The sequence below is a fragment of the Chiloscyllium plagiosum genome, unplaced genomic scaffold (assembly GCF_037043375.1).
Source record: "Chiloscyllium plagiosum isolate Xiang-an unplaced genomic scaffold, Cpla_swu_hap1 HiC_scaffold_25, whole genome shotgun sequence".
Lineage (NCBI taxonomy): Eukaryota > Metazoa > Chordata > Chondrichthyes > Orectolobiformes > Hemiscylliidae > Chiloscyllium > Chiloscyllium plagiosum.
The window spans coordinates 1,006,983-1,023,772 of NW_028270163.1; the positions used below are offsets into that span (position 1 = coordinate 1,006,983).

Here is a 16,790-nt window from a genome sequence, read left to right on the forward strand (position 1 = left end):
CCTTTTTCCTTGGATGGTGGTGGCTAACACGAGGGGACATAGCTTTAAATTGTGAGGTGATAGATGTAGGACAGATGTCAGAGATAGTTTCTTTACTCAGAGAGTAGTAGGGGCATGGAATGCCCTGCCTGCAACTGTCGTAGACTTGCCAACTTTAAGGGCATTTAAATGGTCATTGGATAAACATAAGGATAAAAATGGAATAGTGCAGCATAGATAGGCTTCAGATTGGTACCATCCGGTTGGCACAACATCGAGGGCCGAAGGGCCTGTACTGCACTGTAATGTTCTATGTTTTAATATTGATGCTGTGTAGTTGTAGGGTCCCAAGGCAGAAGATGAGGCATTCTTCCTCCATTTGGTGGGTGGCTTTAATTTGGAGGTGGAGGAGGCTCAGGATTTGCATGTCCTTGGGGGAGTGTGAGGGGGAGTTAAGTGGTTGGCCACAGGGCAGTGGGGTCAGTGCGTGTGGTCAGGAGATGTTCCCTGAATTGCTCTGCGCGTTGGCATTCTATCTCCCCGATGTAGAGGAGACCACATCAAGAGCGACGGATGCAGTAAATGAGGTGGGTGGATGTGCAGGAAAATCTCTGCCAGACTTGAAATGATCCTTTAGGACCTTGCACTGAGTTGAGGGGGTGGTGTTGGTGCAAATTTTATACCTCGTGCGGCGGCAGGGGAAGGTGCTGGTTGTAGAGGATGAGTTGGTGAGAGGCGTGGACCTAATGAGGGAGTCACAGAGGGAATAGTCTCTGCGTAATGCAGATAGGGGTGTGGAGGGAAATACATTTTTGTTGATGGGGACTGATTGTAGGTGGCAAAAATGATGGAGGATAATGCACTGTGTCTGGAGATTCATGGGGTGGAATGTGAGGACCGGGGTGGGGGGGGGGTCCTATGCATGCAGTTAGAGGGATGAGGTTCAAGGGCAAGTGGAGGGAATGTGATGGAGAGCATTGTTGATCACGTGGGAGGGGAGATTGCAGCATCAACATTGATTGTACCAGTTTCCTAATCTCCCCTTGCACCACCTCATCTGAGATCCAGCCCTCCAACCCACATTGCCGTTTTGACCTGTCCTACCTATACATCTTCCTTACCACCTATTCGCTCCACCCTCCCCACTGATCTATCACAATTACCTCCCACCTTGAAGGGCTTATGCCCAAAACGTCGACTCTCCTGCTCTTCAGATGCCTGACCTGCTGTGCTTTTCCATCACCACACTTTTAGTCTTCCTTGTAACTACAGACTGAGCAGAGGTGGGAGACCACCTGTTACACATGCACTTTCGGACTCTTGTGTTGAACAAATGTCACTGTAAATACATCTTGGCCTACTCAATATTACCAGCAATGCAGAGGTCAAACTTCTCTGTTAATTAAAACCAAACACCCAGAAAAGCTCACCCCACCTTGTAATCTGTTAAAAGTGTGAGGGAGTAAAAGAGAACTCCTAACTTGCACTATTTAAAGAAAAATAACAATTTATTTTCCTAATAGAACAGTAAACAAAACTGAACACTCTTTCCCCTAACTGGCCACAATCCTATTAACATGCTGTTCCAAATACACAATTATTAAACATTACATTAACTTAATCTCAATCCACATGGTCTCAGTCTTCTCCACTGTCTTCAGTCTTATATCTGCTGATCTCCCTCAGTCATCTTCTTTCTTTTTACTGCGAGTATATATTTATAGAAAAAAGGAACCTTTGATAGAGAGCATCTTCTAATTTAGAACATAGAACATAGAACAGTACAGCACAGAACAGGCCCTTCAGCCCACTATGTTGTGCCAACCAATTTCTTTGAGATCAAGATTTTAAATAGGCAGTTAGCTCTCTGGCTCGACTGCAGTTGGTCTGCTGTTTGGTGGAAGTTGCTCTCTGATCAAATTTCAAAATGCCCTTTTTTATACCTCCAACATCATTCCCTGTCATTTGGTCTGATGTTGTGAAAACAATAAATTCAAACTCAATTGGGTTTTAGTATCCTGGGCATAATTTAAACTAATTGGTTAAATTTGAATTGTTGTCAAAACAGCAACCAAGACTCAGATACATGTAGCAAATGGCTGTTAAATGGGTACCTATTTTGGATACTTAGCCTTTCCATTCAGGCAGCTGAATCTATACTTTAAATTTGGGAGTATTTTCTGAATATTGAAGTGAACTTAAAGTGAAAATACATGCTTTCAACTTTGTAACACTTTTGATAATAATATCACCTAAGTTTGATCTTTATCATCATGGACAAGCTGTCAGTTTGACTAAGTTATGGGTTGCTCAGTGGTTAGCACTGATGCCTCAACGCCGGGGATCCGGGTTCGATTCCCGTCTCTAGCAACTGTCTGTGTAGAGTTTGCACATCCTCCCTGTGTCTGCGTGGGTTTCCTCCAGGTACTCTGGTTTCCACCCAAAATCCAAAGATATACAGGTTAGGTGAATTAGCCATGCTAAATTACCCATTGTGTTCAGGGATGTGTAGTGCATTAGTCAGGGGAAATGTAGATTAATAAGGTAAGGGATTGAGTCTGGGTGAGTTACTCTTTAGCGTGTCTTGTTGGGCCTATGGCCTGTTCCACATTGTAGGATTCTATGAAGTTTAATACTTGGTAGTGTGGATGAGCAGAGGGATCTTGTTGTCCATGTACACAGATCTCTGAAAGTTGCCACCCAGGTAAATAGTGCGGTGAAGAAGGCATATGGCGTACTGTCTTTTATTGGTAGAGGAATTGAGTTCCGGAGCCCTGAGGTCATGTTGCAGTTGTACAAGACTCTGGTGCGGCCGCATCTGGAGTATTGTGTGCAGTTTTGGTCGCCATACTATAGGAAGGATGTGGAGGCACTGGAACGGGTGCAGAGGAGGTTTACCAGGATGTTGCCTGGTATGGTAGGAAGATCGTATGAGGAAAGGCTGAGGCACTTGGGGTTGTTTTCATTGGAGAAAAGAAGGTTTAGGGGTGACTTGATAGAGGTGTACAAGATGATTAGGGGTTTAGATAGGGTTGACCATGAGAACCTTTTTCCACATATGGAGAAAGCTATTACGAGGGGGCATAGCTTTAAATTAAGGGGTGGTAGGTATAGGACAGATGTTAGGGGTAGGTTCTTTACTCAGCGAGTCGTGAGTTCATGGAATGCCCTGCCAGTAGCAGTGGTGGACTCTCCCTTTTTATGGGCATTTAAACGGGCATTGGATAGGCATATGGAAGATAGTGAGGTAAAAACAATGACTGCAGATGCTGGAAACCAGTTTCTGGATCAGTGGTGCTGGAAGAGCACAGCAATTCAGGCAGCATCCGAGGACAGGCAAAATCGACGTTTTGGGCAAAAGCCCTTCATCAGGAATAAAGGCAGAGAGCCTGAAGCGTGGAGAGATAAGCTAGAGGAGGGTGGGGGTGGGGATAGAGTAGCATAGAGTACAATAGGTCAGTGGGGAAGGAGATGAAGGTGATAGGTCAGGGAGGAGAGGGTGGAGTGGATAGGTGGAAAAGGAGCTGGGCAGGTCAGACAAGTCCGGACAAGTCAGGGGATCGTGTTGCTGGAGGTTAGAAACTAGGATGAGGTGGGGGAAGGGGAAATCCTAGTTTCTAACCTCCAGCAACACGATCCCCTGACTTGTCCGGACTTGTCCGACCTGCCCAGCTCCTTTTCCACCTATCCACTCCACCCTCTCCTCCCTGACCTATCACCTTCATCTCCTTCCCCACTGACCTATTGTACTCTATGCTACTCTATCCCCACCCCCACCCTCCTCTAGCTTATCTCTCCACACTTCAGGCTCTCTGCCTTTACTCCTGATGAAGGGCTTTTGCCCGAAACGTCGATTTTGCCTGTCCTCGGATGCTGCCTGAATTGCTGTGCTCTTCCAGCACCACTGATCCAGAATCTGGTTTCCAGCATCTGCAGTCATTGTTTTTACCTCGTTGATTTTAACCCTACTGCGAATCCTCTTGCAAGGATGCCTGCTTTGAAGAAGTTTTCCTCCTCTCTCTACAAGAATCTCAGGGAGTCTCTCTCCCACTGCAACTCCCAGGTCATTTCCTCAGCCCTGAAGCTCTTCAACCATGTCCTGAAACAAACTCGCCTCATTTCCCCTTCCCCCGCCTCATCCTAGTTTCTAACCTCTAGCAACACGATCCCCTGACTTGTCCGGACTTGCCCGACCTGCCCAGCTCCTTTTCCACCTATCCACTCCACCCTCTCCTCCCTGACCTATCACCTTCATCTCCTTCCCCACTGACCTATTGTACTCTATGCTACTCTATCCCCACCCCTACCCTCCTCTAGCTTATCTCTCCATGCTTCAGGCTCTCTGCCTTTATTCCTGATGAAGGGCTTTTGCCCGAAACGTCGATTTTGCCTGTCCTCAGATGCTGCCTGAATTGCTGTGCTCTTCCAGCACCACTGATCCAGAATATGGAAGATAGTGGGCTAGTATAGGTTAGGTGGGCTTGGATCGGCGCAACATCGAGGGCCAAAGGGCCTGTACTGCGCTGTATTTTTCTATGTTCTATGTTCTATGTTTCTAACCAGCACTGAGAAACTGAACTGGATTTGCACAGGCCTGGGGAAGATCAGATCTTCTAGAGTGGCAGGCTTGAGGTGTTGAATGGCCTGCCTCTATTTCTTTCTTCTTTGTAACTGCAGGGATAGAAATTCAGATGTTTTGTGGAAATTTCACAATTAAAACAGTAACCTATTTTGAGCTGACTGAAATATCAAAATAAAGTGGGATAACTGTTAATAGTGATTAATAGCTTTTGTATTAGATATGATGTGCGATTTAGTTGGCATGAATGGCATTATCAGACAATCGAGAGCCACCTTTAAAGCAGTCCATGGCTGATCCGTGGCCTAATTCCCAATACATGCCTTTGGCCAATATCCTTTAATACCTTTGCTTCACAAAATGTATCAATCTCAGTTTTAAACCTAATAACGGATCTAGCATCCACTGACATTTGTTCTAAATATCTACTATCTTTTGTGTGCAAGTAACTGGGCTATTTCTCACATTACTGTCCTGGCAGTGGAAACCATAAATTCCAGAGCAATTTTCTAACCGCTTTTGAGTTTCCAAGCTGAACACATATGCAGAATGGTTCATTTCCTTGTGTGATTAGTTGGACAGACTCCTTTTGAAATATTGCTGTTCTCTGCAGGACTGAGCCCCTCTTGGCACCTGGAGCATGTGGCAGTTTGGGACAAGCAGACTGACATTATGTACTATTTCCTGGCCCAGGATTGGTTGTCGGTGGAGAATGAGAAGAATGAGGGGATGGTAGAGAAGGATGTGTTGGCAGCATGTAAGTATGGACACAGCAGCAAGGTGAATGGACGCCAGTTGTAGTATTGCCACTGAGGCATTTGTTCCTGGGATAGTCTTAAGATAAAACTAAGAATAGGACTCCACCCAAATGTTCCTATTCACAGAGTGGGCAATTTACCTTTCTTCAAATACACTTGGAAATTCTGAGCTGCATGGGATTGATGACACAAAAAAAAAGAAAGATGAATATTACCTTTTGTGACTTCAGGACACCCAATGCAGTGGATTGCTGCTATAACGCCAAACTCACAGCCAATGTGCACCTCTTTGCCATCTCTATGATAACAATTAGACCACATGTTATTAGTAACACTTGCTGGTGATAAATATTAGGAGAATTCTTTTGCATTTCTTCAAAATAGTGCACTGGTGAAGTAGATGGGACCTTGTTCAATTTGCTCCAAAATTCAGCACCACTGACAGTGCAGTACCTAACTAAAAATTCTCCTCAGAGGACGAATTCCTGCTCATACTGTACAACACTCTGGGTCACAGAACAGACTTAAGGAACAGGTGAACTGTGTTGGGAATGGCAAGCAGGCTGCTTATTCACTTGTTTTCAGACATTTGTCAGCCTCGCTAGTTTACAGATAGTCCTCAGCCCACTTGATCTCTAGAAATATTTTAATATTCACAGATCATCACATGGGCAGCACCCTGGCTCAATGGTTTACACTGCTGCCTCACAGCACCAGGGACCTTGTTTGATTCCAGCCTTGGTAGCTGTGTGTAGTTTGCACATTCTACCCATATCTGTGTGGATCCCTTTGGATGCTCTGGTTTCCTCCCACAGGCCAAAAATGTGCAGGTTGGTGGATTGGCCATACTAAATTGCCCGTAGTGTCCAGGAATGTGCAGGTTAAATAGATTAGACATAGCAAATGTGAGGTTATGAGAATAGGGAAAGAAGGTGTGTTTGGACAGGATGCATTGCAGAGGGTCAGATGAGCCAGACATCCTCTGGAGATTCTGTGATCAGGTCAGTTTTACCTTACTCCATGTCGAAGCTGGTCTTCCCATCCTATCCCTCCCCTCCTCCCTTACATTCACAAGTTGTATTTCAGTTAGACACTCACTCTCACTCTCAGCTGCCGACTCTCTGGTTCCCACAAGTCCTTTACTTCCAATGAAAAAAAATTCATCTTCCACAGCCTTTCCTGACTATCCTGATGCAAACTGATATCAGTAGCCACGCGCCTTGAACTGTTGTCTGTTCTGCACTCAAAGGAAACTAGAACACGTTAATCAGTTTCACTGTGCAGTTCCAGCTTGGCCCAGTGGTAACACCTTTGTCATCTGAGTGTGTCAGTTGACTATAATTGTCTGCAGTTATTGGGAAATAACTTGGAATTCACCGAGGCTCCTGTAAGTAGATACAGAAAGACACCGGAATTCTTGATGAAGAGCTTATGCTCGAAACGTAAATTCTCCTTCTCAGATACTGCCTGACCGGCTGTGCTTTTCCAGCGCCACACTCTTTGACACTGCGTCTAATTACCCTCTAACATTCTCAGAGTCAAAACCATATGAGCAATGGAAGAATGAAATGAATACATACACACTGGTTACATCCCTGCTAAAGAAGACCTGAGATGTTGTCCCATTGGATCAGTGCTTTGGGAGCTGGATTATAAGTTCAATGAACATCATCTTGCATGGAATCCATGCTACATCATCGGATTTTGTTAAGTTTTAGAACCAGCTGGCCACTTCATGAAGAAATTTCTCATGGACTTTGTCCTAATGTGGACAGGCACAAGGTTCTAACTAATAGTCAGTTCTTATAAAATAAGAGCCAGATATAACAGATATCGGCTAACTTGAAATAATTCCTGGGAAAAAAACAGTTCTTTCCTTCAACCTTTGTTGAATAAATGGGACATTCCATGGAGACAAAGAATAAGGATTCCATTGATTGCTAGATGTCAAGACAGGCCAGATATTGGGGCATCAATTTAATGGAAATATTAAAGGCAGCATGAAACAAAATGTGCTAGAAGCATCTTTATAAGATCTCTGTATTACAGTAGCTGACAGAATTTGACCACCAATACTCGAGAAATTTATTACCAGGAATGTTGAAGAAGTGGTTAGGCCACTTTTGGAATACTGCATTCAATTTTGGTTTTCCTGCTATAGGAAGGATGTTGTTAAACATGAATGGGTGCAGAAAAGATTTGCAAGGATCATGCCAGATTTGAATGACAGGGAGAGGCTGAACAGGGTGGGGCTATTTTCTCAGGAGTGTCGGAGGCTGAGGGCTGTCCTTATCGAGGTTTGTAAAATCATGAGGGACATTGATAGGCTGAATAGCCAAGGTATTTTTCCCTGGGTAGGGGAGTCCAAAACTAGATAGCACAGGTTTAAGTTGGAAATATATAAAAGGGACCTAAGGGGCAACCTTTTCATACAGATGGTGCTGCAACTATGGAGAGAACTGCCAGGGGAGGTGGTGGAAGCTGGTACAATTACAACATTATAAAAGTATTTGGATGTATACATGAATCGTAAAAGTTTAGAAGGATATGGGCTAAATGCTGGCAACTGTGACTAGATTAATAAAACCATAAGACATAAGGGCAGAAATTAGGCCATTTGGTCTATCGAGTCTGCTCTGCCATTCAATCATGGCTGATAACTTTCTCAACCCCATTCTCCCACTTTCTCCCCGTAACCTTTGATCCCTTGACAATCAACAACCTATCTATCTCTGTCTTAAATATACTCAGCGATCTGGCCTCCACAGCCTTCTGTGGGAGTGAATTACATCAATTTACCACTCTCTGGCGGAAGAGGTTTCTCCTTATCTCTGCTTTAAAGGGTCTTCTCTTTACTCTGTAGTCGTGCCCTTGGCTCCTCGTCTCTTCTGATAATGGAAACATCTTCCCAATGTGCACTTTGTCCAGGCCTTTCAGTATTCTGTAAGTTTCAATTAGATCCTCCCTCATCCTGCTAAATTCCATATAGTCCCAGAGTCCTCACATGTTCCTGATATGTTAAGCCTTTCATTCTTGTGAACCTCTTCTGGATCCATTCCAGGGTCAGTACGTCCTTCCTGAGCTAGGGGGCTAAACATTGTTCACAATACTCTAAATGTGGTCTGAACAGAGCCTCATAAAGCCTTGGAAGTACATCCCTGCTTTTATATTTTTGTTCTTGCAAAATAAATGCCAACATTGTATTTGCCTTCCTAACTATTGATTGAACCTGCAAGTTTACCTTAAGAGAATCCTAGACTAGGACTTCACAGCCCCTTTGCACTTCAGATTTCTGAATTTTCTCTCCATTTAGAAAATAGTCTATGTCTCTATTCTTCCTCTCAAAGGGAATTTTCCATGTTGTATTCCATCTGCCACTACTTTGCCTACTCTTTTAACCTGTCTAAATCTTGCTGTAGTCTCCCTGCCTCCTCAATACTACCTGCCTCTCCACCTATCTTTGTATCATCTGCAAACTTCACCAGAATATCCTCAGTTCCTTCATCTAGATCATTAAAGTATAAAATGAAAAATTGTGGCCCCAACACTGACCGTTGCAGAATACCACATGTCACCGGCTGCCAGCCTGAGAATGATTCATTTATTCCTACTCTTGCCTTCCGCCAATCTTCTATCCATGCTAGTACCTTGCCTCTAAAACCATGGGCCCTTATCTTAGTCAGCAGCCTCCCTGTGCGGCATCTTGTCAAAGGCCTTCTGAAAGTCCAGGTAGATAAAATCCATCAGCTCTCCTTCTAGCAGCTTCTCTTTGGTGACAGCCACCATACTCACTTCTGCCTCCTGACTCTCTTGAATTTTTGGGATGTTACTCATGTCTTCCATCATGAAGACTGATACAAAGTACTTGTTCAGTTCCTTAGCCATTTCATTGTTCCTCATTACTACTTCTGCAGTGTCATTTTCCAGCAGCCCAATGTCCACTTTTGCCTCTATTTTGCTCTTTATATATCTAAAGAAACTCTTGCAATGTTCTTTTACAGTACTGGCTAACTTACCCTCATACTAAATCTTCTCTTTCCTTATATTCTTTTTCATTGTCCTCTGTTGATCTTTGTAGACTTCCCAATCCTCTGGCTTCCCACTGTCCTTCTGCATTAGCTACTTCCTCTTTTGCTGTTATGCTGTCCCTGACTTCCCTTGTCAGCCCTGGCTGCCTCGTCCTCCCTTTAGTATGCTTCTTTTTCCGAGGGATGAATTTTTGTTGTGTCTCCCGAATTACTCCCAGAAACTCCTGCCGTTGCTCTTCCATTGCCTTTCCTATTAGCCTCCTCTCCTAGTCGATTCTGGTCAGCTGTCCCCTCATGCCTCTGTAGTTGCCTTTAATCAACTATAGATTAGATTACTTACAGTGTATAAACAGTCCCTTCGGCCCAACAAGTCCACACCGACCCTCCGAAGAGCAACTCCACCCATGCCCCTACATTCACCCCTTCACCTAACACTACTGGCAATTTAGTATGGCCAATTCACCTGACCTGCACATTTTTGGACTGTAGGAGGAAACCGGAACACCCAGAGGAAACCCATACAGACATGGGGAGAATGTGCAAACAGACAGTTGCCTGAGGCGGGAACTGAACCCAGGTTTCTGGCGCTGTGAGGCAGCAGTGCTAACTACTGTGCCAACGTGCCATCCATAACTATCACGTCTGATTCCACCTTCTCCCTCTCAAATTGCACAGCAAATTCTATTATGTTATAGTCACTGCTTCCTAAGGTTCCTTCACCTTAAGCTGCCTTCTCACGTCTGCCTCATTGCACATTACTAAAATCCAAATTGTCTGTTCCCACATCAGATCCACCAAAAGCTGCTCCAAAAAGCCATTTCCTTTCTTACAATCCACTACCAATCTAATTGTCCTGTCTACTACCAACTATATTGAAATCCCTTATGATCACGGTAACCTTGCCGTTCTTACACATCTTTTCCATCTCCTGGTGTATCATGTGCCCCACATCCTGACAACTGTTTGGAGACCTGTGCATAACTCCCATTATGGTTTTTTTCACCTTTGCAGTTCCTCAGCTTTACCTACACAGATTCTACATCATCTGATTCAGTATTGTTTCTTGCTAATGATTTAATTTCATTTCTTATTAATAAGGCAAACCCACCCCGCTCTGTCCACCTGCCTTTCTTTTCGATAAGATTTATATCTTTGGATATTTAGGACCTGATCCTGATTCCCTTGCAGCCATGTCTCTCTTGTCCCCAACACATCATTCCTACCAAATTCAATCTGCACCACAAGCTTATTTATCTTATTTATTAGTATGTGTATTCAGATACCACACCTTCATTCCTGTATTTGCCGTCCCTCTTCTCATTGTCATCCCTTTTAATGTAAGATATCTGACTGGCAGGGATGAGTTGACCAAAGGGTCTATTTCCATGCTGTACAACTCCATGACTGTGTACAATTAATCAGTGCTTCAGGTATGACTTACTGTATCATTGTGCTAACTGCCCAAAGCAGAGGGACAGGGTCCATGCAAACAGGAGCCATGAACTACCACTGCAGTACAGGGACATAACCTGCACTGAATCACATATACATATACACAGGAATGCATGCACACACATGCACAGAGGAAAAAAAACATGGGTGCTATGGATGGGGCAATACTGGGAAAGCATTTCAGTGATCTCTGTTCACAAGATCTGCCAAGATGGTTCTTGTGCTGATCAGAATGCTACTTCTCAGATGTTCTTTGTTTTCACCAGTTTGCAAGAGACACGGGACTGATTCACTTGTAAAATGTCTTTGACATATTATTAAAAGTCATAGCTGATGGGAGAAAAAGGATAGACTGGCTTTCTTCAGGTTTATGCTACAAAAGTCAGAGTGAGTTTCTGAGCTGGTGGTGGCCCGAAAGCTCCTCTCTAGCTTGTTCATAGTCACAAATTGTTCAGCGACCTGAGAATCAATCAAATCATTATTGGCAGACATAAGGCATTTGTCATTGGTTTGTGGACTGGTGACCAGTTATCAATCAGCTACTTGTATCAAATACTTGCACACAGATCCTCAACTGTAAGTTCATTTGGATACACACTTCAACTACCACTGGAACCAACAGTAATCCTTAAAGCAGTTCTCCCATTTCTGTGCACAATTAAAAATGCAAAGATACTCTTTACATACCCAGACCATGATGATAGAGGAGTAAGGTTGATCACCAGCTAATGAGGCAATCTTGATAGGCTAATATTGACAAGGCACCAGGACCAGATGAGATGCATCCAAAGCTATTGAAGGAAGTGAGAGTGGAAATTGCAGAGGCAATGGCAATAATCTCTCAATCTTCCTGAAACTCCTGGGAGGTGCTAGGCATTATGACCTGAGAGTCATAGAGATGTACAGCGCGAAAGTAGACTCTTTGGTCCAGCTCATCCATGTTGACCAGATATCCTACATTAATCTAGTCCCATTTGGCCCATATCCTTCTTAAATCCTTCCTATTCATATACCCATCCAGATGTCTTTTAAATTTGCAGTTATACCAACCTTCACCACTTCCTCTGGCAGCTGATTCCATACACGTACCAGCCTCTGCATGAGAAAGTTGCCCTTAGGTCCCTTTTAAATCTTTCCCACTCATTTTAAACTATGCCCTCTAGTTTTGGATTCTCCCACCCCGGGGAAAAAATATTGTCTGATTACCCTATCCATGCCCCTCATGATTTTATAAACCTCTGTAAGGTCACCTCAGCTTCTTCTGCTCCAGGGAAAATAGCCCCAGCCTATTTAGCTTCTCCCTATAGCTTAAACCCTCCAACCCTGGCAATATCCTTGTAAATCTTTTCTGAACCTTTTCAAGTTTCACACATCCTTCCTATGGCAGGGACACCAGAATTGCATGCTATATTCCATTGGCCTAATCAATGTACAGCCGGAACATGACCTCCCAACTCCTATACTCAATGCACTGACCAATAAAGGCAAGCATACCAAACGCCTTTTTCACTGTCCTATCTACCTGTGACTCCACTTTCAAACAACTATGAACTTCTACTCCAATGGTGTCTTTGTCCATCAACACACCCAGGACCTTACCATTAAGTGTATAAGTCCTGCCCTGATTTGCCTTTCCAAAATGCAGCACTTCACATTTATCTAAATTAAACTCCATCTGGCATTCTTCAGCCTTTTTTTAAAAAGGTTGTAAGCCATGAAATTGTAGATTAGTCAGTTTAACTTTAGTGGTGTGGAAGCTTCCAAGAACAACTATTTGGGATAGAATTAGTAGTCTGGAAAAAGATTAATTGTAGGATGGGTTTAAACTGGTTTGTAACTGTATTCATTCCTCTGCCACACCAGCTGACACACCCTCGAATTGCTGACAACATGTAAAATCTGATGCACCTAACATGTGGGGTGATGTCTGTCTTCTGCAGCAAATTGTCCAGGTAATTCTCCCACTCTATTGCATCTCTGTGTCTGAAGCTCAGATTCCAGCTCATCATTCTAAACTGATGTTGCTTGAGCGCAGGCATTCTTGAAGAAATGATTGCTGTAGATCACACCAGCTCCCATATGTAACAGCCACAATACATCATGTGCCCTACCTTCCTGTTGCATTTCATTTAACTTAATTAGGTGTACAGTTTGGAAATTCTATTAAATAGTTTAAGCTGTAAATTTAATACAATACTTTTGTCTTCCTAGTATCCATTTACACCACTGCCTCAGGTCGGAGAGAAAAGAACATGCTTAAAGTTAACCACTAATCACCTACTTGCTTACTTAATTAATGTCTTCAGCTCTCAGATCTTTATAGAACATAGAACAGCACAGCACAGCACAGAACAGGTCACGATGTTGTGCCAACCATTGATCCTCATGTAAGGTAAACCTAATGTACGAACCGAGAAGAAAGTGAGGACTGCAGATGCTGGAGAAGGGCTTATGCCCGAAACGTCGATTCTCCTACTGCTCAGATGCTGCCTGGCCTGCTGCGCTTTTCCAGCACCACACTTTTCAACTAATGTATGAACCCTCAAATTTCTGTGACCATATGCATGTCCAGCAGTCTCTTAAATATCCCTGATGACCTCGCTTCCACAATTGCTGCTGGCAGCGCATTCCATGCTCTCACAACTCTCTGTGTAAAGAACCTGCCTCTGACATCCCCTCTATACTTTCCGCCAAACAGCTTAAAACTATGACCCCTAGTGTTAACAATTTCTGTCCTGGGAAAATGTCTTTGGCTATCAACTCTATCTATGCCTCTCATTATCTTGTATACCTCAATTAGGTCCCCTCTCTTCCTTCTTTTTTCCAATGAAAAAGGTCTGAGCTCAGTCAACCTCTCTTCGTAAGATAAGCCCTCCAGTCCAGGCAGCATCCTGGTAAACCTCCTCTGAACCCTCTCCAAAGTATCCACATCTTTCCTATAATAGGGTGACCAGAACTGGACGCAGTATTCCAAGTGCGGTCTAACCAAAGTTTTATAGAGCTGCAACAAGATCTCACGACTCTTAAACTCAATCCCCCTGTTAATGAAAGCCAAAACACCATATGCTTTCTTAACAACTCTGTCCACTTGGGTGGCAATTTTAAGGGATCTATGTACCTGCACACCAGGATCCCTCTGTTCCTCCACACTGCCAAGGATCCTGTCTTTAATCCTGTACTCAACTTTCAAGTTCGACCTTCCAAAATGCATCACTTCGTATTTAGCCAGGTTGAACTCCATCTGCCACCTCTCAGCCCATCTCTGCATCCTGTCAATGTCACGCTGCAGCCTACCATAGTCCTCTATACTGTCAACGACACCTCAACCTTTGTGTCGTCTGCAAACTTGCTAACCCATCCTTCAATCTCCTCATCCAAGTCATTAATAAAAATTACAAAGAGTGAAGGCCCAAGGACAGAGCCCTGTGGAACACCACTCACTACTGACATCCAGGCAGAATACTCTCCTTCCACTACCACTCACTGTCTTCTGTCGAACAGCCAATTCTGTATCCAGACAGCTAAATTTCCCTGTATCCCATTCCTCCTGACTTCTGAACGAGTCTACCATGGGGAACCTTATCAAATGCCTTGCTGAAGTCCATATACACCACATCCACCGCTCGACCCTCATCAACTTGTCTAGTAACATTCTCAAAGAACTCAATAAGATTTTTGAGGCATGACCTGCCCCTCACAAAGCCGTGCTGACTGCCTTTAATCAAGCCATGCTCTTCCAGATGGTCATAAATCCTATCCCTCAGAATCCTTTCTAACACCTTGCAGACAACAGACGTGAGACTTACTGGTCTGTAATTGCCGGGGATTTCCCTATTTCCTTTCTTGAACAGAGGAATTACATTTGCCTCCCTCCAGTCCTCAGATACGACTCTGGTGGAGAGCGAGGATGCAAAGATCTTCGCAAGCAGCGAAGCAATCACATTTCTCGCTTCCCAAAGCAGCCGAGGACAAATCTGGTCTGGCCCTGGCGACTTGTCAATCTTAATGTTTGTCAAAATTTTCAGCACATCAGCTTCCTCAATTTCTATCTGTTCCAGCATGCTTACCTGCTCCTCAATGGTTTCATTCACTACAAGGTCCTTTTCTTTAGTAAAGACAGAAGCAAAAAACTCACTTAGGGCTTCCCCTACCTCCTCAGACTCTATACACAAGTTCCCTATGCTATCCCTGATCGGCCCTACTCTTTCCTTGATCATTCTCTTATTCCTCACATAAGTGTAAAATGCCTTTGGATTCTCCCTAATCTTTCCTGCCAAGCCTTTATTGTGCCCCCTCCTGGCTCTCCTCAGACCATTTTTGAGCTCCAGCCTCGCCTGCCTGTAATCCTCGAGAGCTGAGCAAGACCCTTGCTTCCTCCACCTTACGTAAGCTGCCTTCTTTCTTTTGATGAGAAGCTCCTCCACTCTCGTCATCCAAGGTTCCTTTATCTTCCCGTTCTTGCCTGTCTCAGAGGAACACATTTATACATCACTCACAAGAACTGTTCATAAACAGTCTCCACATGTCCATAGTGCCCTTTCCATGGAACAATTGCTCCCAGTCCATGCTTCCCAACTCACGTCTGATAGCATAATAGTTTCCTTTTCCCCAATTAAATATCCTCCCATTGTGCCTGCTTCTCTCCTTCTCCATAGCTATGTAGAATGTGAGGCAGTTGTGGTCACTATCACCAAAGTGCTCTCCCACCGCAAGATCTGACACCTGCCCCGGCTCATTGCTGAGCACCAAATCCAAAATGGCCTCGCCCCTCATTGGCCTGTCAACGTACTGAGTTAGGAAACTCTCCTGAACACATCTTACAAAAACAGCTCCTTCCAAACCATCTGCTCGAAGGAGGTTCCAATCAATGTTGGGAAAGTTAAAGTCACCCATTACAACAACCCTACTACATTCACACTTTTCCAAAATCTGCCGGCCTATGCTTCTTCAATCTCCCTGCTGCTACTGGGGGACCTGTAGTAAACCCCTAATGAGGAGACTGCTCCCTTACTGTTCCTAATTTCCACCCATACTGACTCGGTAGGCAGACCCTCCTTGACAATGGTAACTTCTGTGATACACTCTCTGATTAACAGTGCTACATCCCCTCCTCTTTTTCCCCCCTCCCTATTCTTTTTAAAGGTTCTAAACCCTGGAACATCCAGCAACCATTCCTGCCCCTGAGAAACCCCCTTCTCTGTTATGGCCACAATATCATAGCACGAGGTACTGATCCATGCTCTAAACTCATCACTTTTATTCCTGATACTCCTTGAATTAAAGTAAACACAATTTAACTGATACCTTGGTTCTTTCCCAGGAAATTCCTTCCCACTGGCTGCGCTACCTCTTGCTATTGCCTCATTTCCATCAACTCTCACCTCCGGTATATAGCTCAGGTTCCTACCCCCCTGCCATACTAGTTTAAACCCTCCTGAACCACTTGAGCAAATCTTCCACCCAGGACATTGGTCCCTTTCCAGTTCAGGTGCAACCCGTCCTTCTTGTACAGGTCCCACCTCCCCAGAAGGCATCCCAATTACCTACATATCTGAAGCCCTCCCTCCTACACCAGCTGCGCAGCCACGTGTTAAGCTGTGCCCGCTCCCTGTTCCTCGCCTCGCTATCTCGCGGCACCGGTAGTAAACCCGAGAACACTACTCTGTTTGTCCTGCTCTGCAGCTTCCACCCTAACTCCATGAAATCACTTTTTATATCCTCAATCCTTTTCCTGATAATTGGTGCCAATATGTAACACGATTTCTGGCTGTTCTCCCTCCCCTTTCAGAATCTTATACACCCGATATTTGATCAATTTAGATTCAACCATAAACTTACTGGAAAACATGCTGCACATGACTCCTTTTCCTGTGAACACACATTGCTCCCAGCATAACCCAATCGTCCCACTGTTTTTAATGATCTCTAGATTATTAGCTGAGCTACATGCAAATTTACGTTGGTAAATCAGATTAGAGAAATTTAGCTCTTAGA

General features: G+C 44.1%; 1 protein-coding gene across 3 annotated transcripts in view; it reads left to right on the forward strand.

The window, feature by feature from the left end:
- Positions 1 to 16,790, forward strand: part of pkd1b (polycystic kidney disease 1b) — a 397,721-nt gene that overhangs the window by 233,329 nt on the left and 147,602 nt on the right. For all 3 annotated transcript variants that reach the window (XM_088000368.1, XM_088000369.1, XM_088000370.1), the window contains one exon: positions 5,172 to 5,315. In XM_088000368.1, the coding sequence (XP_087856494.1) occupies positions 5,172 to 5,315 (144 nt within the window). The remainder of the gene's footprint in view (positions 1 to 5,171; positions 5,316 to 16,790) is intronic.